This window comes from Erinaceus europaeus, chromosome 3 (assembly GCF_950295315.1).
Source record: "Erinaceus europaeus chromosome 3, mEriEur2.1, whole genome shotgun sequence".
In the NCBI taxonomy this organism is placed as follows: Eukaryota; Metazoa; Chordata; class Mammalia; order Eulipotyphla; family Erinaceidae; genus Erinaceus; species Erinaceus europaeus.
Window position 1 is genome coordinate 183,426,675 of NC_080164.1, and position 24,000 is coordinate 183,450,674.

The 24,000-nt window shown below is 53.0% G+C and overlaps 1 protein-coding gene across 2 annotated transcripts in view; it reads left to right on the forward strand.

Moving 5' to 3' along the window:
• Window positions 1-24,000, forward strand: part of STK32B (serine/threonine kinase 32B) — an 84,412-nt gene that overhangs the window by 46,356 nt on the left and 14,056 nt on the right. For both annotated transcript variants that reach the window (XM_060188557.1, XM_060188558.1), the window contains exons 4-5: window positions 3,313-3,486; window positions 22,380-22,417. In XM_060188557.1, the coding sequence (XP_060044540.1) occupies window positions 3,313-3,486; window positions 22,380-22,417 (212 nt within the window). The remainder of the gene's footprint in view (window positions 1-3,312; window positions 3,487-22,379; window positions 22,418-24,000) is intronic.

The following is a 24,000-nucleotide window of genomic DNA, read 5'->3' on the forward strand; positions in this document are numbered from 1 at the left end:
CTGGGTCCTGGTGCTTGGGAACAGGTGCGCTTTACCTGGTGGGGACTGGGGGCTTGAACCTGGGTCCTGGTGCTTGGGAACAGGTGCGCTTTACCTGGTGGGGACTGGGGGTTTGAACCTGGGTCCTGGTGCTTGGGAACAGGTGTGCTTTACCTGGTGGGGACTGGGGGTTTGAACCTGGGTCCTGGTGCTTGGGAACAGGTGTGCTTTACCTGGTGGGGACTGGGGGTTTGAACCTGGGTCCTGGTGCTTGGGAACAGGTGTGCTTTACCTGGTGGGGACTGGGGGTTTGAACCTGGGTCCTGGTGCTTGGGAACAGGTGTGCTTTACCTGGTGGGGACTGGGGGTTTGAACCTGGGTCCTAGTGCTTGGGAACAGGTGTGCTTTACCTGGTGGGGACTGGGGGTTTGAACCTGGGTCCTGGTTCATGGGAACAGGTGTGCTTTACCTGGTGGGGACTGGGGGCTTGAACCTGGTCCTGGTGCTTGGGAACAGGTGTGCTTTACCTGGTGCACCACCACCTGGCCCATCCATATATATAGTTATCCCAGACACTGGGCTGTTCCTGCCGGTCTGTCAACGCCCAGACCAGTGCGTGGGCCTCCTTGGCAGCACCCAGCTGGGCTCAGATTTCCCCCAGAGGCCAGTGTTTGGTCCAGATGTTGGGCCTTTCCCAACAGCCTCCCTCACACCCATGGAGGGCAGGGCATCACCACGAGGGCACAGTTATAGTTCCAGGTGGAGAAGAAGCAGGTCGACCAGCAGTACTCCGGTGGCTCCATCAGTGGAGGGTCACTGTTCTCTGCCAGAGCCTGTGTTGTCCTCTCTGGGGAAGGGGCATCAACTCGGACTGCTAAGAGGTCAGCCCACTCCAAGATTCACAATAAACAGCCTTAACTCCAGACACTCTTCCTCCTGGATACCCAACATGCTGGCAGGCCTTAGTTAGAGATTGCTTTGCCGGGCTAGCATGGGGGTGCCTCTTCCTGGGAGCGTGCTCTCTGGGTTGGAGAGAACACGACCGGAGCCAGCCTGAGCTGCTATTCACTCAGCAACGCGAGGGAGATGACTCAGGAACCAAGCTCGTGGTGGTGAGGCAGTGCAATTCTTTATTGATCAGAGAGCCAAGGCTTTTAAAGGGAAGACCCAGAAGTGGCAGGTCAGAAATGGAAATGGCTAGGAAAGGGGTGGAGAAAGGCAAAAGGGATGGAAAGGTAGGAACTTCCTTAGCAACTGTTGCGAGGGTTTTAACTGGTAAGATTAATAATGCCCTGCAGGCAGGGAGGGTCTTGAGGGTAGAAAGAAGACAGATCAAAGGAATGAATGGGTGGGGATCTTTCAGGCAAAACAATGTTTATGTAGATAGGCCACAGTGTCAGGAATGCAGGGTGCTTTGTGAGCCCTGCCGAGCTCAACCACATCCTCACAATTTCCCAACATTGCTTCACTTTTTTTTATTATCTTTATTGGATAAAGACAGCCAGAAAAATGAGAGGAGAGGGGGAGATAGGGAGAGAGAGACAGGGAGACAGACACCTGCAGCCCTGCTTCACCACTTGCAAAGCTTTCTCCCTGCAGGTGGGGACTGGGGGCTCGAACCCAAGTCCTTGCACATTGTAACACGTGCACTCAGCCAGTGCATCAGCCAGCACTGAAAGAAAAATCATATTCGCAACAGGCGAGTAAGACTGAAGAGATCAGAATAAAATCCAAAGATGTTTCCAGGCTTCTGATCAACATTTACGCAATTCTCAAGAGGAGTGTATACAAACTAAAAGGCCAGAATATGCGGACAGTTCATGGTTGTGGAGAGGTTGGTTAGGGGACCAATTCTAATGTGATTTAGACTTGCAATTCCAATACAACCCCAACAAAAGACAAAGCGAAATTCTTTTCAGGAAATTAGACGCTGCAGTGTGGCCTGTGCTTGAGATAAAAAAAATAAAATAAAAAGGCTAGAACAGAAATGGTTATGACCTTGTTGAAAGGGAAAAAGGGAAGTATGGACAGTGTCTTTCGTTCTTCCTCTATCCCTTTCTTTGTTTACGTTTTTTCGCTGGGTTATCACTGGGGCTCAGTGCCTGCACTACAAATCCACTGCTCCTGGAAGTCATTATTTTTTTCATTTTATTAGATAAGACAGAAATTGAGAGAGATGCGGAGATAGAGAGGGAGAGAGAAAGAGAAACACTTGCATCCCTGCTTCGTCATCTGTGAAGCTTCCCCTCTGAAGGTGGGGAGCCGTGGCTTGAACCCAGATCCTTGCACTTCATACACTGTGTGTTTAACCTGGTGTGCCACCAGCTATCTGCCCCCCTCCTCATTTTTGTTTTAATTGTCACCAGGGTTATCGCTGGGGTCCTCTGTTGGATAGAACAGAGAGGAATTGAGAGGGGTGGGAGAGATTGAGAGGGAGAGAGACAGACAGACACCTGCAGACCTGCTCCACCACTCATGAAGCTTCCCCCATAGGTGGGGAGCAGGGACTCAAACCCTAGTCCTTGTGCCTGGTAATGTGTGCATTTATTCAGGCCTGCCCAGCCACCCGTCTGTGCTCTTTTTTTTTTTTGCCTCCAGGGTTATCACTGGGGCTCAGTGCCTGCACCACGAATCCACTGCTCCTGGAGGCCATTTTTCCCCCTTTTGTTGCCCTTGTTGTAGCCTTGTTGTGGTTATTATTGTTACTGTTGATGCCATTGTTGTTGGATAGGACAGAGAGAAATGGAGAGAGGAGGGGAAGACAGAGAGGGGGAGAGAAAGACAGACACCTGCAGACCTGCTTCACCGCCTGTGAAGCGACTCCCCTGCAGGTGGGGAGCCGGGGGCTCGAACCGGGATCCTTAAGATGGTCTTTACACTTTGCCCCACCTGCGCTTAAACTGCTGCACTACCTCCCGGCTCCCGTCTCTGCATTTCTAACACTGAAGCACTTGTTCCCCCTGAGGAGGATCTCGGGGCTTCTCTGTGTCTTGTTCCTGGGGAACTGCGTCCCTGTTTCCCCGTGTCCCTGTATCCTGTCCCTGTGTCCCCATGTCCCTGTGTCCTCGTTTCCCTGTGTCCCTGTGTCACAATGTCCCTTGTCCCTGTGTCCCTGCTCCCTTGCAGACTCAGAAGGGTGGAGGGGTGTGGCAGGCAGCCCCACGGAGCTGGACTCTGAGCTCCCCCAGGCACCCGAGGGTCTATGGGCTGGCGTCTGTTACAGAGCCGCCACCTTCCCTGCCTCAACCCTCTCCTCTGGAAGCTGGGGGCTCCGGCCGTGAGGGGAGTTGGGGACCTGGCCGGCGCTGACCACCTGCCCCTCCACCGCTGCAGGTACTCCTTCCAGGACGAGGAGGACATGTTCATGGTGGTGGACCTGCTTCTGGGCGGCGACCTGCGTTTCCACCTACAACAGGGCCTGACCTTCCCCCAGCATGCCGTGCGGCTCTACATCTGCGAGCTGGCCCTGGCCCTCGACTACCTGCAGAGGGTACACATCATCCACAGGTGGGCAGGCCGGAGGGCTGGGAGGGACAGTGGGCAGCACACCCGGAGAGGAACCGGCCCTGCACGGAGATGGAGAAGAGTGGGGGTGTCTCCCCTCTCAGCACCCTGCACAGCACCCAGGGAGCCCATGGAGGGTGGGCAGGGCTGTGGGGTCTCTCCTCTCTCAGCACCCTGCACAGCACCCAGGGAGCCCATGGAGGGTGGGCAGGGCTGTGGGGTGTCTCCTCTCTCAACACCAGGCACAGCACCCAGGGAGCCCATGGAGGGTGGGCAGGGCTGTGGGGTGTCTCCTCTCTCAGCACCAGGCACAGCACCCAGGGAGCCCATGGAGGGTGGACAGGGCTGTGGGGTCTCTCCCCTCTCAGCACCAGGCACAGCACCCAGGGAGCCCATGGAGGGTGGGCAGGGCTGTGGGGTGTCTCCTCTCTCAGCACCCTGCACAGCACCCAGGGAGCCCATGGAGGGTGGGCAGGGCTGTGGGGTCTCTCCTCTCTCAGCACCCTGCACAGCACCCAGGGAGCCCATGGAGGGTGGGCAGGGCTGTGGGGTGTCTCCTCTCTCAGCACCAGGCACAGCACCCAGGGAGCCCATGGAGGGTGGGCAGGGCTGTGGGGTGTCTCCTCTCTCAGCACCCGGCACAGCACCCAGGGAGCCCATGGAGGGTGGGCAGGGCTGTGGGGTCTCTCCTCTCTCAGCACCCTGCACAGCACCCAGGGAGCCCATGGAGGGTGGGCAGGGCTGTGGGGTCTCTCCTCTCTCAGCACCAGGCACAGCACCCAGGGAGCCCATGGAGGGTGGACAGGGCTGTGGGGTCTCTCCTCTCTCAGCACCAGGCACAGCACCCAGGGAGCCCATGGAGGGTGGGCAGGGCTGTGGGGTCTCTCCTCTCTCAGCACCAGGCACAGCACCCAGGGAGCCCATGGAGGGTGGGCAGGGCTGTGGGGTGTCTCCTCTCTCAGCACCCTGCACAACACCCAGGGAGCCCATGGAGGGTGGGCAGGGCTGTGGGGTGTCTCCTCTCTCAGCACCCTGCACAGCTCCCAGGGAGCCCATGGAGGGTGGGCAGGGCTGTGGGGTCTCTCCTCTCTCAGCACCCTGCACAGCACCCAGGGAGCCCATGGAGGGTGGGCAGGGCTGTGGGGTGTCTCCTCTCTCAGCACCAGGCACAGCACCCAGGGAGCCCATGGAGGGTGGGCAGGGCTGTGGGGTGTCTCCTCTCTCAGCACCCTGCACAGCACCCAGGGAGCCCATGGAGGGTGGGCAGGGCTGTGGGGTGTCTCCTCTCTCAGCACCCTGCACAGCACCCAGGGAGCCCATGGAGGGTGGGCAGGGCTGTGGGGTGTCTCCTCTCTCAGCACCCTGCACAGCACCCAGGGAACCCATGGAGGGTGGGCAGGGCTGTGGGGTGTCTCCTCTCTCAACACCAGGCACAGCACCCAGGGAGCCCATGGAGGGTGGGCAGGGCTGTGGGGTGTCTCCTCTCTCAGCACCAGGCACAGCACCCAGGGAGCCCATGGAGGGTGGCCAGGGCTGTGGGGTCTCTCCTCTCTCAGCACCAGGCACAGCACCCAGGGAGCCCATGGAGGGTGGGCAGGGCTGTGGGGTGTCTCCTCTCTCAGCACCCTGCACAGCACCCAGGGAGCCCATGGAGGGTGGGCAGGGCTGTGGGGTCTCTCCTCTCTCAGCACCATGCACAGCACCCAGGGAGCCCACGGAGGGTGGCCAGGGCTGTGGGGTCTCTCCTCTCTCAGCACCCTGCACAGCTCCCAGGGAGCCCATGGAGGGTGGCCAGGGCTGTGGGGTCTCTCCTCTCTCAGCACCCGGCACAGCACCCAGGGAGCCCATGGAGGGTGGGCAGGGCTGTGGGGTGTCTCCTCTCTCAGCACCCGGCACAGCACCCAGGGAGCCCATGGAGGGTGGGCAGGGCTGTGGGGTCTCTCCTCTCTCAGCACCCTGCACAGCACCCAGGGAGCCCATGGAGGGTGGGCAGGGCTGTGGGGTCTCTCCTCTCTCAGCACCAGGCACAGCACCCAGGGAGCCCATGGAGGGTGGGCAGGGCTGTGGGGTGTCTCCTCTCTCAGCACCCTGCACAGCTCCCAGGGAGCCCATGGAGGGTGGGTAGGGCTGTGGGGTCTCTCCTCTCTCAGCACCAGGCACAGCACCCAGGGAGCCCATGGAGGGTGGGCAGGGCTGTGGGGTCTCTCCTCTCTCAGCACCCTGCACAGCACCCAGGGAGCCCATGGAGGGTGGGCAGGGCTGTGGGGTGTCTCCTCTCTCAGCACCAGGCACAGCACCCAGGGAGCCCATGGAGGGTGGACAGGGCTGTGGGGTCTCTCCTCTCTCAGCACCAGGCACAGCACCCAGGGATCCCATGGAGGGTGGGCAGGGCTGTGGGGTCTCTCCTCTCTCAGCACCCTGCACAGCACCCAGGGAGCCCATGGAGGGTGGGCAGGGCTGTGGGGTCTCTCCTCTCTCAGCACCCTGCACAGCTCCCAGGGAGTCCATGGAGGATGGGCAGGGCTGTGGGGTCTCTCCTCTCTCAGCACCAGGCACAGCACCCAGGGAGCCCATGGAGGGTGGGCAGGGCTGTGGGGTCTCTCCTCTCTCAGCACCCTGCACAGCACCCAGGGAGCCCATGGAGGGTGGGCAGGGCTGTGGGGTCTCTCCTCTCTCAGCACCCTGCACAGCACCCAGGGAGCCCATGGGGGGTGGGCAGGGCTGTGGGGTCTCTCCTCTCTCAGCACCAGGCACAGCACCCAGGGAGCCCATGGAGGGTGGGCAGGGCTGTGGGGTGTCTCCTCTCTCAGCACCCTGCACAGCTCCCAGGGAGCCCCATGGAGGGTGGGCAGTACTAGATATGTCTCTGTCTCTTTATCTCTAAATAAGGAAGCCCTACCTGACCAGCCTCACTTGAAACCATGTGGCGATTCAAGCTCATTGTTGTATCCACACCTCATCCTGCTTCCAGGAACTCTTCTCTCTTTATTAAATTTAATGACTTTATGTGTTATTGGATAGAGAGAGATGAAGAGGAGCAGAGAAATAGCCAAGGAGAGAGACAGAGACACCTGCAGCCCTGCTTCCCCACTCGTGAAGCTTCCCCTGCACCCCACCCCCCCCCCCGTTGCAGGTGGGGACCAGGGGCTTGAACCTGGGTCCTTGGACACTGTGACGTGTGTGTTCAGGTAGGTGCACCAGTGCCTGGCCCTTCAGGTACCTTCTCTCTCGCTGTCTGAGGACTCGCCAGTCAGAGGAGGGAGGAGGCCGGGCCGGCAGGCTCCTCTCTGGCTGTCTGCAGGTCTGCTCTGCAGTCCCCTGTGGGTCCTGATTCCTCAGACACACAGCCGGGCAACAAGCTCCCTCTCCAAAGTCTCCTCTCCAAAGGCAGTGGCTGTGCAGCTCTTGGAGCCGCCTGGTCCCGCCTTGGGCAGAAACCCCTGCGTTCCTGGAGGGTTGAGTGTTGGGGGGGCGGGGGAGGTCATGGGCTGAGCTGGAAATCACTCCCGGCTCAGGGAGAGGAATTCAGTGCAGCAGCCTGGTAATGTGATGACACAAACAGCCCATTGGTTCAGGGCCTGAGCAGAGGCAGATCTAAATGCTAATCAGAGCCCTTTCCAGAAAGATTTCCTCCGAGGGCTCAGCTCCATTGCAGGGAGATGTGGAAATACTGAGGCGTGAACCCCCAGGGCCATCTCCCTCCTTGGGGGTGGAGGGGGAGCCCGGATGCGTGTGTGTGTGTGTGTGTCTCTCTCTCTCCCTCTCCCTCCCTCCCTCCCTCCCTCCTTCCTTTCTCCCTGATCTGAAAGTGTGTCACTGTGGATTAGCTCACAGTCCTTGATTTCAGGAAGCTCCCCTCTGTGCTGCTCTCAGTGGCTTCCTCCCCAGGCAGAATTTCTTTCTTTCTTTTTTTTTTTAAATTTTTATTTCTAAAAAGGAAACACTGACAAAAACACAGGATAAGAGGGGTATAACTCCACACAGTTCCCACAACCAGAACTCCATATCCCATCCCTTCCCTTGATAGCTTCATATTCTTTTTAAAAGATATTTTTAATATTTATTTATTTATTCCCTTTTGTTGCCCTTGTTGTTGTATTGTTGTAGTTATTGTTGTTGTTGTTATTGATGTTGTTGTTGTTGGATAGGACAGAGAGAAATGGAGAGAGGAGGGGAAGACAGAGGGGGAGAGAAAGACAGACACCTGCAGACCTGTTTCACTGCCCGTGAAGTGACTCCCCTGCAGGTGGGGAGCCGGGGCTCGAACCTTACACTGGTCCTTGCACTTCTTGCCACGTGCACTTAACCCGCTGCGCTACCACCCAACTCCCAATAGCTTCCTGTTCTTTATCCCTCTGGGAGTATGGACCCAGGGTCACTGTGGGATGCAGAAGATGGAAGGTCTGGCTTCTGTAATTGCTTCCCCGCTGAACATGGTCATTGACGGGTTGACCCATACTCCCAGCCTGCCTCTCTCTTTCCCTAGTGGGGCAGGGCTCTGGGTAAATGGGGCTCCAGGACACATTGGTGGGGTCCTCTGCCCAGAATTTCAAACATCACCGGCCATGCCAGGGCACTGCTTCCCCTCCCCCTCACCCCCCCACAGCCCTGCTGTCATTGTTGTTCTCAGCACGGACACCAAAGGTCTGTGTCCCCACCCCCACCAATAACCACTCTAGTTCTCCCACAGTCCTGGAAATAGGCTGACAAGTTGTCTTTTCGCATTTGTATGTTCGGTTCTCTGTGTCCCCCACATGAGTGACACCACCCGGTAGCTGTCCTTCACCTCCTGGCTGGCTTCTGAGCACCCTCTCCAGTTCACCCACTGTATCGCAAAGGACACAATCATCCCTTTTTTGTTTAATATTTATTTGTTTATTTATTTCCTTTTGCTGCCCTTGTTGTAGCCTTGTTGTGGTTATTATTGTTGTTATTGGTGTCATCATTGTTGGATAGGACAGAGAGAAATGGAGAGAGGAGGGGAAGACAGACAGGGGGAGAGAAAGACAGACACCTGCAGACCTGCTTCACCGCCTATGAAGCGACTCCCCTGCAGGTGGGGAGCCAGGGGCTTGAACCGGGATCCTTACGCTGGTCCTTGCACTTTGTACCACCTGCGCTTAACCCGCTGCACCACCGCCCGACTCCCACAACCATCTCTTTTTATTGTTACATAATACGCCACTGAGTGTATGTCCCAGAACTTTTTTTATCCAGTTATCTGTCAAAGGTTGTTTCTGGGTTTTTGCTATTGTGAATAAAGCCTCTATGAACATGGGGTTTGTGTCCCTTCAGATCAGTGCGATTTTATCTTCTGGGTGTATTCCTAGCAGTGCAATTGCTGGTTCCTACGGCATCTCCATTTATATCTGTTTGAGGATTCTCCACACTGTTCTCCAGAGTGATTGCACCACTTTAATTCCTAAAGATTAAAAGGGAGAGGGGGGGGAGAGAGAGAGGGAGGGAGAGAGAGAGACCAGACCATCTTGCTTGTAAACAGAACTTAAGAAACAAGAAGTGAAGGCCAGGCGGTGGCGCACCTGGTTAAACACACACACTACAGGGCACAAGTACCCGGGTTCAAGCCCCTGGTCCCCACCTGCAGGGGGGAAGCTTCATGAGCAGTGAAGCAGGTCTGCAGGTGTCTGTCTTTCTCTCCCCCTCTCTGTCTTCCCTCCTCTCTCCATTTCTCTCTGTCCTATCCAACAACGATGACATCAATAACAACAATAGTAACTACGACAACAATAAAAAACAAGGGCAACAAAAGGGAAAATAAATAAATAAAAATATTTTTAAAATATATAAGATTTAAAAAATATTTTAGTTATTTATTTTATAGAGAGACATTGAGAGAGGAGGGAGACAGAGACCCCTGCAGCCCTGCTTCACTGTGCATGAAGCTTCCCCCCTGCAAGTAGGGCCTGAGGGCTCGTACCCGGGTCCTTCCTCCCCGTAACCTGGTGCCTAGCTAGAGCTACCTCTGCCTGGCCTCAGAGAGCAGCCCAGGCCCAGTGCTGGCTACAGTCGTCTTGTCCACACTCTGCATAGCTTGTTCCAAGTCCTTGTTCAGAACTGGTCACGGAAGGTGGGCGGATCCATCAGAGAGGCGGGTGGGTTGCATGGAAACTCCCAGAAGTCACCTCTGCGCCTGCTACCTTTTGCTTCTTGACACCTGGACCCTCTTCTGGCCTCGTCCTGGCTGGGCATGAGGGGTCCCTCCTGGGCTGGCATCCTGAGCCACTGAGGACTCAGCTGTGACAGCTGTCTGCCACCTTTATTTTTTTTAATCAGTGATTTAAAAAATTATAAGATAGGGAGTCGGGCAGTAGTGCAACTGGTTAAGCGCAGGTGGTGCCAAGCACAAGGACCGGCGTAAAGATCCCGGTTCGAGCCCCCAGCTCCCCACCTGCAGGGGAGTCGCTTCACAAGCAGCGGTGAAGCAGATCTGCAGGTGTCTGTCTTTCTCTCCCCCTCTCTGTCTTCCCCTCCTCTCTCCATTTCTCTCTGGCCTATCCAACAACAACGACATCAATAACAACAATAATAACTACAACAATAAAAAACAACAAGGGCAACAAAAGGGAATAAATAAATAAATATTTAAAATTTAAAAAAATTATAAGATAACAAGGGTCAGATCAACACCATTCCCACCACCAGGGCTGTGTCCCCATTCCTGCCATTGCAAACTGCAGTGGTTCTCCCAAGGTCACAGAGATGGCTTGATTGTTATTCCTATAACAACCTATCTATCTATCTATCTATCTATCATCCAATTTTTGCCCATGTTTTCCATGGCCATGCCTTCATTTTTTTTTTTTTTTGTTTTGCCTCCAGGGTTATTGCTGGGGCCCAGTGCCTGCACCATGAATCCACTGCTCCTGGATTTTTTTTTTCTATTTGTTGTTGTTGCTGCGTTATTGTTGTTATTGCTGTTGCTGTTGTTGTTGGATAGGACAGAGAGACATGGAGAGAGGAGGGGAAGACAGAGAGGGGGAGAGAAAGACAGACACCTGCAGACCTGCTTCACCGCCTGGGAAGCGACTCCCCTGCAGGTGGGGAGCCGGGGCTCGAACCGGGAGCCTTGAGCCGGTCTTTGCGTTTGTGCGTTCAACCCGCAGCACTACCACCCACCCCCTTCTCTTCCTTTCTAAGCCACACCTGCCACTGTTACTACTTCCAAAGGTGCTTCCTCTTCTCTCTCTCTCTCTGGGTCCTGATGGAGTTGGGGTTCAGAGCCCTCTGGTCACCTTCCCCTGACATTTCTCGCCCTCTGGGAGTCTGGACCCTGATTCTTTATGGGGGGCAGAAGGTGGGAGGTCTGGCTTCTGGAACTGCTTCTCCGCTGGACATGGAGCTTGGCAGGTGGGTCCCCAGCCTGTTTCTAGTTTTCCCTGGTGGGGGCTTCCTGCCTGTCATTGTCACAGACACACTGTGAGACCCTAGCAGATAACCCGCCCCCTGCAGAGCTCAGCCCCTGCACACCAAGCCCCCAGCCACACTCACGTCCAGATGCGCAGAAAGCCCCCGACAGGGCCTCACTGTAGATTCTGAATACACCCCCCCCCCGTCCCCTCCACCGCCCCGTCTGAACCCGCCACCATCACAGCCTGCGGAGGGGATGGCCCGTAACCACCCTCTTCACCTCAAGCCACGGGCTGACATCAGCTCCAAGGCAACTTCCAGATGGGAGGGAAATTGGACGCACACAGCCGTGACACTCGGGACGGGGCTCCCCCACCCCCGTTCCCATTCTCGGGGCTCGGTGTCCCTTCTGTCCAGGGCTGGTCTCCTGACGATTGATGGCCAGGTGCCGATGGCAAAGTGAGATAGGAGCGAATCCAATTTCCTCCCCCAGGGCACCGGCGCGGCTCCCAGGAGCATAAATCGTCCCAGTAGAGAGATTATAAATTTCAGAAATGGGGGTCGGGACGGGGCGTCGTGGAAAACGGGAGGGGAACTGAGATGCAGAGAACACGTGTCGCGGAAGGGCCCGTGAATCAGAGGCCGCCTGGCAGGGACGCAGAGTCAGCACAGCCTGGACACCGGGGCTCCCCCGATCTTCCCCTGGCGCCGCGTCCCTGCCGGGCACAGTCCTCCGCCCACTGCGAGGCCAGTGAGTCATCAGTCTTTCCAGGGCCAAGGCTTGAGGGTAGCACAGGGTCCCCTCCTGGGAACTCCTGGGACACAGTGTCCTGGTGCAGAGTAGAATAGTGGCCACAGGGGCCGGGCGGTGGCATGCCCGGTAGAGCGCACACATTCCCGGGCACAAAGACCCGGGTTCAAGCCCCCGGCCCCCACCTGCAGGAGGGAAGCTTCAGGAGCAGTGGAGCAGGGCTGCAGGGGTCTCTCTGTCTCGCTCCCTCTGTGTCCCACTCCCTTCTCAATATCTCTGTCTCTATCCGACAATTAATAAATAAGATTTAAAAGAGAGAGGGAGAGAAGGGGCCAGGTGGCGACGCACCTGGTTAAGCCACACACATGACCACAAGCAAGGACCCGGGTCCCCACCTGCAGGGGGAAGCTTGACAAGCGGTAGAGGGGGGCTGCAGGTGTCTCTCTGTCTCTCACAGTCTCCGTCTCCCCATAAAGACAATAATGGCCACCTCTGGGCCCTGCCAGAGTGTATGTGTACACAGCCATGTATGTGTTTGTGTGGTTATGTGCACACACACACATGTTCAGAAGGCTACACATATGTTTACATGGCATCATGGAGCCATGGACACAGTATCTGTAGGGCTGTGTACAGTTACTACTCGGATACTTGTAGTCACACACACACACATCACACACACACATGACAGACACATGCACGACACACACATCACACACACGAGAGACACATGCACGACACACATCACATACACATGCACAACACACACGTCACACACGACAGACACATGCATGACACACACCACACACGACAGACACATGCATGACACACATCACACATACATGACAGACACGTGCACGACACACACCACACACATGACAGACACATGCGTGACACACACATGCAGACACATGCACGACACACACATCACATACACATGCACGACACACACATCACACACACGACAGATACATGCACGACACACACATCACACACACACATGACAGACACATCACACACACATGACAGACACATGCACGACACACACATCACAGACACATGCACGACACACACATCACACAAACACACATGACACACGTGGGGATTTATCTGCACACTGGCATATGAACATACAGTCACTTCTACTACTATTATTATTATCGTTATTTATTGGATAGAATCAGCCAGGAATCGAGAGGAAAGGGGGAGATAGAGAGGGAGAGACAGAGAGACCCCTGCAGCCCTGCTTCATCACTTGCAAAACTTTCCCCCTGCAGGTGGGGACCAGGGGCTTGAACCCGGGTCCTTGCGCACTGTAACATGTGTGCTCAACCAGGTGCGCCACCACCCAGCCCCCATATATCTTTTGTTTATTTTTTTTGTCATCTGTGGGCCTTCACTATTCTAGTCTCATGGTTTTAGATGGAGAAAGAGGGAGACACACTACAGCAGCAGGATAGATAGATGGATAGATGGATGGATGGATAGATGATAGATAGATGATAGATGGATAGATGGATGGATGGATAGATGATAGATAGATAGATGATAGATGGATAGATGGATGGATGGATAGATGGATGGATAGATGATAGATGGATAGATGGATGGATAGATGATAGATGGATAGATGGATGGATGGATAGATGATAGATTATAGATGGATAGATGGATGGATAGATGATAGATGGATAGATGGATGGATGGATAGATGATAGATAGATGATAGATGGATAGATGGATGGATAGATGATAGATAGATGATAGATGGATAGATGGATGGATAGATGATAGATAGATGATAGATGGATAGATGGATGGATAGATGATAGATGATAGATGGATAGATGGATGGATGGATAGATGATAGATGATAGATGGATAGATGGATGGATAGATGATAGATAGATGATAGATGGATAGATGGATGGATGGATAGATGATAGATAGATGATAGATGATAGATGGATGGATGGATAGATGATAGATAGATGATAGATGGATAGATGGATGGATGGATAGATGATAGATAGATGATAGATGGATGGATGGATAGATGATAGATAGATGATAGATAGATGGATGGATAGATGATAGGTAGATAGATGATAGATGGATAGATGGATGGATAGATGATAGATAGATGATAGATGGATAGATGGATGGATGGATAGATGGATGGATAGATGATAGATGGATATATGGATGGATAGATGATAGATAGATGATAGATGGATAGATGGATGGATGGATAGATGATAGATAGATGATAGATGGATGGATAGATGATAGATAGATGATAGATGGATAGATGGATGGATGGATAGATGGATGGATAGATGATAGATGGATAGATGGATGGATAGATGATAGATAGATGATAGATGGATAGATGGATGGATGGATGGATGGATAGATGATAGATAGATGATAGATGGATAGATGGATGGATAGATGATAGATAGATGATAGATGGATAGATGGATGGATGGATGGATAGATGGATGGATAGATGATAGATAGATGATAGATGGATAGATGGATGGATGGATAGATGATAGATAGATGATAGATGGATAGATGGATGGATAGATGATAGATAGATGATAGATGGATAGATGGATGGATAGATGATAGATAGATGGATAGAAGGATGGATGGATAGATAGATAGATGATAGATAGATGGATGGATAGATGACAGATAGATGATAGATGGATAGATAGATGATAGATGGATAGATAGATGGATAGATGGATGGATGGATAGATGATAGGTAGATAGATAGATGGATAGGTAGATAGATGATAGATAGACATAGATAGATAGATAGATAGATAGATAGATAGATAGATAGATAGATAGATAGATAGATGGATGGATGACAGATTTTCTCTCATTTTTTCCTCTGGTCCTGCCTTCTCTTCCTTATTAAGTCGTACCTACACCTATTACTACTTCCGAGTGTCCTTCTTTTTTTCCTCTTCTCTCTCTTGGTCCTGATGGAGTTGGGGTTCAGAGCCCTCTGGTCATCTTCCCCTGACATTTCTCCCCCACTGGGGGATGGACCAAAATTATTTTCTTTAATATTTTTAATTTATTTATTTTCCCTTTTATTTCCCTTGTTGTTTTATTGTTGTAGTTATTATTGATGTCATCGTTGTTGAATAGGACAGAGAGAAATGGAGAGAGGAGGGGAAGACAGAGGGGGGAGAGAAAGATAGACACCTGCAGACCTGCTTCACCGCTTGTGAAGCGGCCCCCTTGCAAGTGGGGACCTGAGGCTTGAACCGGGATCCTTACGCTGGTCCTTGCGCTTCGTGGCACATGCACTTAACCCGCTGCGCTACCACCGCCCGACTCCCTGGACCAGAATTCTTTGTGGGGAGCAGAAGGTGGGAGTTCTGGCTTCTGTAATTGCTTCTCCGCTGGACATGGGTGTTGGCAGGTGAATCCACACCCCCACTGTGTCAGGTTTTTCTAGTGAAGAACTTGACTGCTGGACCAGAGGCTCCTGACGTAATGGCCTTCTCCAGGCAGGCCACTCGGCCTGCACACACAGGCCAGGTCAGGGTAGGGGGTGGCCAGGCTGGAGAGCTGCCCCAGTCACTGTGGGAGGCTCTTCCATGGAAGGGAGGCCCACTAGTGCTTGTGCCCGGCGGACGGGGGGGGGGGGTGGCAGGACGAGCCTCGCTCACAGGTGAGATGATTCCCCAGTGCCTCTCGCCACCTGGATTTCTGGTGTGGAGGCCACTTTTATATTTCCTCAGTGGTCCCAGAAAGGCTCTTGTCATTTCTTTCTCTCTCTCTTTCTTTCTTTCTTTCTTTCTTTCTTTCTTTCTTTCTTTCTTTCTTCCTTTCTTTCGCTTTTATCAGAGGGATTAATAGTTGACGATCAGCGCAGCTGTTAGTACATGCCTAACGTCTCCCAGCTCTCTCCATCTCTATTATTATTATTACTCTTTCTTTATTTATTGGATAGAGGCAGCCAAAAATTGAGAGGGGGACTGGGGGAAGTAGAGAGGGAGAGAAGCAGAGAGACACCCTCAGCCCGGCTTCACCATTTACAAAGCTTTCCCCCTGCAGGTGGGGACAGGGGCCTCAAACCCAGGTCCTTGCTCACTGTGATGTGTGCTTTCAACCAGGTGCGTCACCACGTGGCCCCCAATTTCTTTTCCTCAGGAGTATAGTTTCCTGACACTAAAGGTCTGTGTCGCCATCCCCACCCCCATAGATCACTACTCTGGTTCTCCCACAGTCTTGGGAATAGGTTGACTTTTTGTGTTTTTTTTTTCTTCATGTTCATATGTTCAGTTCTCTATATTCTGCACATGAGTAACACCATCCTGGAGCTGTCCTTCACCTCCTGACTGGCTTCACTGAGCATCATGTCCAATTCCACCCACTTTGTCCCAGAGGACACAATAGCATCCCTTTTTACTGCCGCATAATATTCCATCGAATGTATGCCCCATCAGTTTCTGAAAAGACTTAAAGCGAATTCATGTCCATCCAGACAGAGGAGGGCTGGCGCTTTGCTGGACACAGCACTGAGAAGACCGCTCTGCCAGAAGGACTCTCCCAGCTGCTGAAAGCAGACGCCCTCAGTGTTCCCTGGTCTTAGCGCCCGCGTTGGGGGGAGCAGCCATGACGGAGGCCTGAGCAGCCATCACATTCGGGCCCCACCGCTGAATGAATAACCCCGCCTCCACCCCAGCCCTCACACCTGCAGCTTGTGGACAAAATATTCTGACTTTCTTCTTTTTTTCTTAAATTTTTAAAAAATATTTACCTATTCCCTCTTGTTGCCCTTTTTTTTTCTTGTAGTTATTATTGTTGTTATTGGTGTTGTCGTTGTTGGATAAGACAGAGAGAAGTGGAGAGAGGAGGGGAAGACAGAGAGGGGGAGAGAAAGACAGACACCAGCAGACCTGCTTCACCGCCTGTGAAGCGACTCCCCTGCAGGTGGGGAGCCGGGGGCTCAAACCGGGATCCTTACACCAGTCCTTGTGCTTGGCACCATGTGCGCTTAACCCGCTGCACTACTGCCCGACCCCCCTGACTTTCTTATTATTATCATTTGCCTCTAGGGTTGTCTCTCTGGAGTTTGCTGCCAGCACTACAAAGCCTCTGCTCCTTTTTTTGTTTGTTTGTTTTTTTCTAATTTACTTGACAGGATTGAGACAAATTGAGAAGGGAAAGGGGAGAGGGAAAGAGAGAGGGAAAGAGAGAGGGGGAGGGAGAGAGAGAGGGAGAGGGAAAGACAGACAGACAGACAGACACAGAGACACCTGCAGCCCTGCTTTGCTGCTTGTGATGCAACTCCCCTTCCCTTGCAGGTGGTCACAGGGGCTCGAACCCCGGTCTTGTTCATAGTGATGTGTACACTCACCCAGGTGTGCCACCACCTGGCCCCCATGGTTTAAAATGTAACCATCAAGCATCTTCTGTTATGCCATGTAAGTCAGGAAGCTGTTCTTTAAAAAAAAATTTTATTTATCTTAATAAGGCAGGCAGGCAGACAGGCGGGCAGACAGACAGACAGATAGACAGATAGGGATCCCAAAGTCCTGCTTAGCTCTGGTGGATGGTGGTGCTGGGGATTGAACCTGGGGCCTTGGAACCTCAGGCAGGAGAGTCTTTTGTTTCTATTTTTTTTTTACTATCTTTATTTATTGATTGGATAGAGACAGTCAGAAATCGAGAGGGAAGGGAGGGATAGAGAGGGTGAGAGACAGAGAGACATCTGCAGCCCTGATTCACCGCTTGTGAAGCTTTCCCCCTGAAGGTGGGGACTGGGGACTCGAACCCAGGTCCTTACACATTGTAACAAGTGCACTCAACCAGGTGCGCCACCCGCTCCCCCAGAAGAGTCTTTTACAGAACCCCTGTGCTGTGTCCCCGGCCCATTTATTTATTTGTTTGTTTATTTTCATGAAAGACAGAGAGAGAGAGAGAGAGACACCAGAGCGCTGCTGAGCTCTGGCTGACGGTGGTGCTGGGGACTGAACCTGGGGCCTCCGAGCCTCAGGCAGGAGAGTCGTTTGAGACGTCCTGTGCCGTCGTCTCGTCTCCCCAGCCTCTGACAGTTGTTTAGCTAGTTCTGTTCCTTATTTTGCTTTCATTTTGTGGGGAGCCAGCAGGGTGGGGAGCAGACTCACAGACATGTCCCCTGCGGGACCAGGCTTGGCGGCAACCCCAGGCCTGGGCTCCCAGCAACACCCCTTTCTCACACTGCGGATTGTCAGAGGCTGAGCTCAGACCTCTAAGGACGGGCGGGGCCTTCCAGGACCCAGTTACGAGACTTGAGGTGGGGACCGGGGGTCTAGACCCAGGTCCTCATACATGGCGACCTGAGCCCGCAGCCGGGCGCACACCGCCCAGCCCCTTGGTGATGTTTCCTTTGAGTTTGGTTTTTACTTATTCATTTACCGCCAGGGTTATTGCCGGAGCTCAGTGCCTGCATGGCTCCGTCGCGACCGGTAGCTGTTTTGTCTTCCCCTCTAGAGAGAGACTGAGAGACAGAGCAGGTGAGAGACATCTCTCCACCCCAACCTCCTGCCAGCTGTCTCCCGGGTCCCTGCGCAGGGCAATGTGCGTGTGCCTGAGGCGCCCCCGCCCCCTCAGTCCTGGCTCTGCATAACAGACACTGTCATGAACCTTCGCTGCCAGTGTCCTCCTGGGGAGACAGAGGCTGTTATTCTGGGGTTTCGCCATGTGCTGCCACAAAGCCCAGCAGGAGAGGCAGGCCGGAGAGGGGGGCTCTCCGCGGGAAGGCGGGGGCCCTGCTCTTCTCTGGGCCGCTGGGCTGCTTGATCAGCTCCCGGCTTCCTCTCTGTCCTTGCAGCAGTGTGACGTCTGCAGGGCGGGCGGGTGGGGTGCACCCCTGCAGGAAAGGAAGGGAAGGAGGCGCCCCTGGAGTTGGAGCACTGAGAGGAGGGCCAGCTCCTGAGCCTCTGGGGGTTCCGGGTTAGTCATGGGTCTCCGGAGAAGCAGAATTGTCAAGGGATGTGGATGGATGGATGGATGGATGGATGAAGGATGGAAGGATGGAAGGATGGAAGGATGGATGGATGGATGGATGGATGGATATGATGGATGGATGGAAGGAAGGAAGGAAGGAAGGAAGGAAGGAAGGAAGGAAGGAAGGAAGGATGGATGGATGGATGATGGTTAGGATGGATGGATGGATGGATGAGATGATGAGTGGTTAGAATAGATGGATAGATAGGTGGATGGATAAATGAGTGGATGATGATTAGGATGGATGGATGCTTAGGATGGATGCTTGGATGGGTGGATGGATGGGATGATTGTTAGGATAGATGGATGGATGGTTAGGATGGATGAATGGAAGGATGGTTAGAATGGGTAGAGGATGGAAGGATGGATGGATGGATGGAAGGATGGATGGATGGATGGATGGATGGATGGATGGATGGAAGGAAGGAAGGAAGGAAGGATGGATGGATGGATGGATGGATGGATGGATGGATGGGATGATGGTTAGGATAGATGGGTGGAGGATGGATGGATGAGATGATGAGTGGTTAGAATAGATGGATAGATAGGTGGATGGATAAATGAATGGATGATGATTAGGATAGATGGATGGATGCTTAGGATGGATGGGTGGATGGATGGGATGATGGTTAGGATAGATGGATGGATGATTAGGATAGATGAATGGAAGGATGGTTAGGATGGGTAGAGGATGGATGGATGGATGGATGGATGGATGGATGGATGGATGAGATGATGAGTGGTTAGAATAGATGGGTGGACAGATGAATGCATGGATAGATGGGTGGGTGAGTAGGCAGGTGAGTGGAGGATGGATGGAAGGTAGGTGGGTGGATGGATGGGTCAATGGATGAATGAAGGATGGGTGTATAGGTAGGTGGGTGGATGGAGGTTGGATGGAAGATGGATGGATGGGTGGATAGGTGGATGCATAGGAGTAAAAGGCTAGACAGAAAGCAGAGAGAGAGGTGGACTTACCCAGAGGTGAGTAGGCAGGTCAATGACAGATGGATGGATAGATAGATAGATAGATAGATAGACAACCCGGACAGATGAGGGTGGGACAGAAACGACGGGTAATGGTGGATGACTAGCCCCTGGTGGATGGAGAGGTGTCGGTCAGCTGCATGGACAGCAGGGGAGCCTCATGTCAGACTCCAGCTTACCAGCCATGTGCCCTCGAGACCCCCCCAGCTGCCCGTGGGTGCTGCCCGGCTGGTGCTAGGCCCAGGTGGGAGCACAGGGGCTGAGTCCCCTTCCCAGGGCTGCACAGGACTGGGTGCTGCTGGGTGCTCTGTGCCCCCACTTCCTCTCCCTCGCTCTCCCTCTCACTCCCTCTCCCTCCCCCTCTTTCCCTCTCCCTCTCTCCCTTCCTGTCTGTCTCCCTCCCCCTTCCCTCCCTCTCCCTCTCCCTCCCCGTTGTCTCCCTCTCACTTCCTCTCCATCTCCCTCCCCCCTCCCTCCCCCTCCCCCTCTTTCTCCCTCCCTCCCTCCTTTGGGGAAGTGCCAGGGAGAGCCCAGAGCTTCCATAAATGCAACACCACCAGCTGGTCTCCTAAGGCCATTCCTGTGGCCTTTCTTTGAGGGGCTGGGGAGAGAGGAGTCGAGGAGAGACAGACAGACCAGACGCCACAGCACTGCCCCATCCATCATCTACCAGTCCCTCCAGTGCTGTTCATGGTGCTCCCAGGCAGTGCCAGGGCTCGAACCCGGGGCCTCACATGTACGTTATAAGGCATGAGCTGTACCAGATAAGTCGCCTCTTAGGCCACAAATTAACATTTTAGCTTTGCCTCCAGGGTTCTTGCTGGGGCTCGGTTCCATATAACTCCACTGCTCCTGTGGCCATTTTCTCCACTGTATTGGACAGGACAGAGAGAGACTGAGAGAGGAGGGGGAGGGAGAAAGGGAGAGAAACAGAGAGACTCCTGCAGATCTGCCTCACCACTTGTGTCGCCCCTGCAGGTGGGGAGCCGGGGCCTCGAACCCGGATCCTTGCATGGGTCCTTGAGCTTAGTACTATGTGTGTTTAACCGGGTGTGCCACCGCCCAGACCCCAAATAAAATCTTGAAGAAGAAAAAGAGAGAACCCTCATTAAATACTGTGATGCCGTGAGAGGTCTGTTTGAAACTGAATACTTAGGCCAAAAAAAAAATTCTTGTTTTTGCTTTTGTTTTTTTGCTCCACAATCTTGTGAACTCAGCCTCTAGAAAACTGAGCTGTCTGGGGCGGGGGGCCATGGCGCACCTGGTTGAGTGCACACATTACAGTTCTCAAGGACCTGGGTTCAAGGCCCCGAACCCACCTGCAAGGGAGGAAGCTTCATGAGTGGTGAGACAGGTCTGCAGGTGTCTCTCTCTTTCTCTATATCCTCTTCCCCCTCTTAATTTCTCTCTCTTTCCAGGTAATTCAATAACAGGTTCTGTGTGTTAAATAAATAGGGGCTGGGTCCCCCAGATGAGTGAACTTGTTACCATATTCAAAGACCAGAGTTCTAGCCCCCGGTCCCCACGTACAGGGGGGAAGCTTCAAGAGTGGTGAAGCAGGGCTGCAGGTGTCTGTCTGTCTCTCTCCCTCTCTCTCTCCCCACCTCTCTCAATTTCTCTCTGTCCTATCAATCATAATAATAAATATAATGAGAAAAGGGAACTGGGCTGTCTGAAGTAGGTAGAATATGGGGATATGCTGATAGGGTGACCCTCCACCTCGTGTGCTGGAGCCCAGACTGGCAGCCCCCGGGCCTCTCCATCCTGCCCGCCCCCAACTTGTGGGACTATGTGAGAGCTTGGCAGAGCTTAGGGGAGCTCCCCCCATCCTCAGATGGAGGTCTGGAAAGACACCCCACTTGTTAGCCTCTCTCCTCATAGAGATGAGCCAAGAGGGAAAAGTCTCCCAGACTCAGTTTCTCCTTGTTAGTCTCTCAGGCTCACAGAAAGCCTACAGGCCTCTCAAACTTAGTTTCCCTGCTGTCAGGCCACATGGCTGCCTGCTTGAGGGTTCACTCAAAGTTCATGATAGTCACTCAAAGTTCACACATCCACTTCACCTTCTGATCACAAAGGAGAACACACTATCATACACCCCCAACACCAGACAGTGAGACCCCCAAATCCTATTTCCTTGTGTACTTTGATATCCATGATTCACATCAAGCCTTGTTTTTCTTCTCTCTACCTCACCTTACTGGTTTAACCCCTATGCTTCTCTCAAATGCCTTTGGATAATTAACCTGCCTGCATCATGGAGACTAATCATTTTGACCTTTATGTATCTCATCAATTCTTGTCATACCAGCCCCCTGCCATAGGGGCAAGCTGACCTTTAAGAAACCTGTCATTTCTGACCTGTTTGAAAAATGTTCTTTGTTTAACTCTCTATATAAACCCAAACCCATCCCCAAATAAAACGAGTGTCTGTACCGGAATGCTCCCCGAGTCCTCCTGTCTGAATCGCTGAGCCCTTGAGCTGGTGAGGGAGGATTGGTGACTTACCTCCTGGCTGGATCCCCTCCACGGGAGTGCCCCCCACAACTGACCCACCAGGGGCTTTGCTCCAGGAAGGAGCCTGAGGAGTCCTGGGCCTGGAGGAGGACGACTGGGCAGGGGGCTTTGACCCCATTTGTGCTTGGCTGTCCTCTCTGCCCCTGGCTGAGCCCTCGTGCCAGGCGGGGTTGATGGGCCACTAGCCAGGCACTTACCCCCATGTCCTCTTTGTCACCTGCCCTGCAAACACCCCTTGTGGCTTCTCTTGCAGAGACATCAAGCCCGACAACATCCTTCTCGATGAGCACGGTGAGTCGTGGGGCCTGTGGGGGTCCTCGGGGAGCTGGGAAGTAGCGGGTCCCTGGGGGAGTTGGGTTAGCGTTGTAAAAGTTAAAAAAAATTGTATCTTTATTTATTGGATAGCGACAGCCAGAAATTGAGAGAGCAGGGGGAGACAGAGAGACACCTGCTGCACTGCTTCGCCACTCAAAAAGCTTCCCCCCTGCAGGTGGGAGTTGGGGCTTGAACCTGGGTCTTTGCACACTGTAACATGTGCGCTCAACCAGGTGCGCCACCATCCGGCCCCCTCTTTTAAAGTTTTTTATTAGTGATTTGCACAATAGTGAAATAACAGGGATATAATTCCATTCCATTCCCACCACCAGAGTTTGGTGTTAAGCATACACACCACTCGCCTAAAGGACCCAGGTTCAAGCCCCTGTGGGGGAAGCAGTGCTACAGGCATCTATCTCTCTCCCTCTAGTGCTACAGGCATCTATCTCTCTCCCTCTAGTGCTACAGGCATCTATCTCTCTCCCTCTTTCTCTCTTCTCTGTCTCGATTTCTGTCTCTATCCAATGTTAAATAAATCAAGATATGATGTAAAAAATCAAAGTCCATGTGTGCTGCTGTTGGCAGACAGATGAACTTTCTTTTTCAAGACACAGGAATACTCTATCACACGTGCACACCGCCCCCTCTGCATCCATTTCCTGTGACACCGAGGCAGTTTCTAGACCCCAACTCCACTGAGGAGTCTTCATCCCAGTCGGTCGCGAAGGGCCCGATGAGAGGCGACCTAGGAGGCTGGGGGGGATGGTGCAGAGGCCCGGGCGAGGGCCTGAGTCAGCAGAGTTCTGGCTTCAGTCCTGGGCGCTGCAGATATCAGAGCTGACAGTGCTCTGGTCTCTCTCTCTCTCTCTCTCTCTCTCTCTCTCTCTCTCTCTTTCATAAAATAAATAGCTGGGGGAGTTCGGCAGTAGTGCAGTAGGTTAAGCGTAGGTGGCACAAAGCACAAGGACCAGCATAAGGATCCTGGTTCGAGCCCCTGGCTCCCCACCTGCAGGGGAGTCGCATCACAGGCGGTGAAGCAGGTCTGCAGGTGTCTGTCTTTCTCTCCCCCTCTCTGTCTTCCCCTCCTCTCTCCATTTCTCTCTGTCCTATCCAACAACGATGACATCAATAACAACAACAATAATAACTACAACAAAAAAACAAGGGCAACAAAAAGGGAAAATCAATAAATATTTTTTAAAAATTTTAAATAAATAGCTGGATTTTATCTAATGTGCTTTTAAAAATTTTTTTATTTTAATGTATTTATTTTCCCCTTTATTATTATTTATTTATTTATAAAAAGGAAACACTGACAAAACCATAGGATAAGAGGGGTACAATTCCACACAATTCCCACCAGCAGAACTCCGTATTCCATCCCCTCCCCTGATAGCTTTTTTATTCTTTATCCCTCTGGGAGTATGGACTCAGGATCATTGTCAGATACAGAAGAAGGTGGAAGCTCTAGCTTCTGTAATTGCTTCCCCACTGAACATGGGCGTTGACAAGACGATCCATACTCCCAGCCTGTCTCTCTCTTTCCCGAGTGGGGCAGG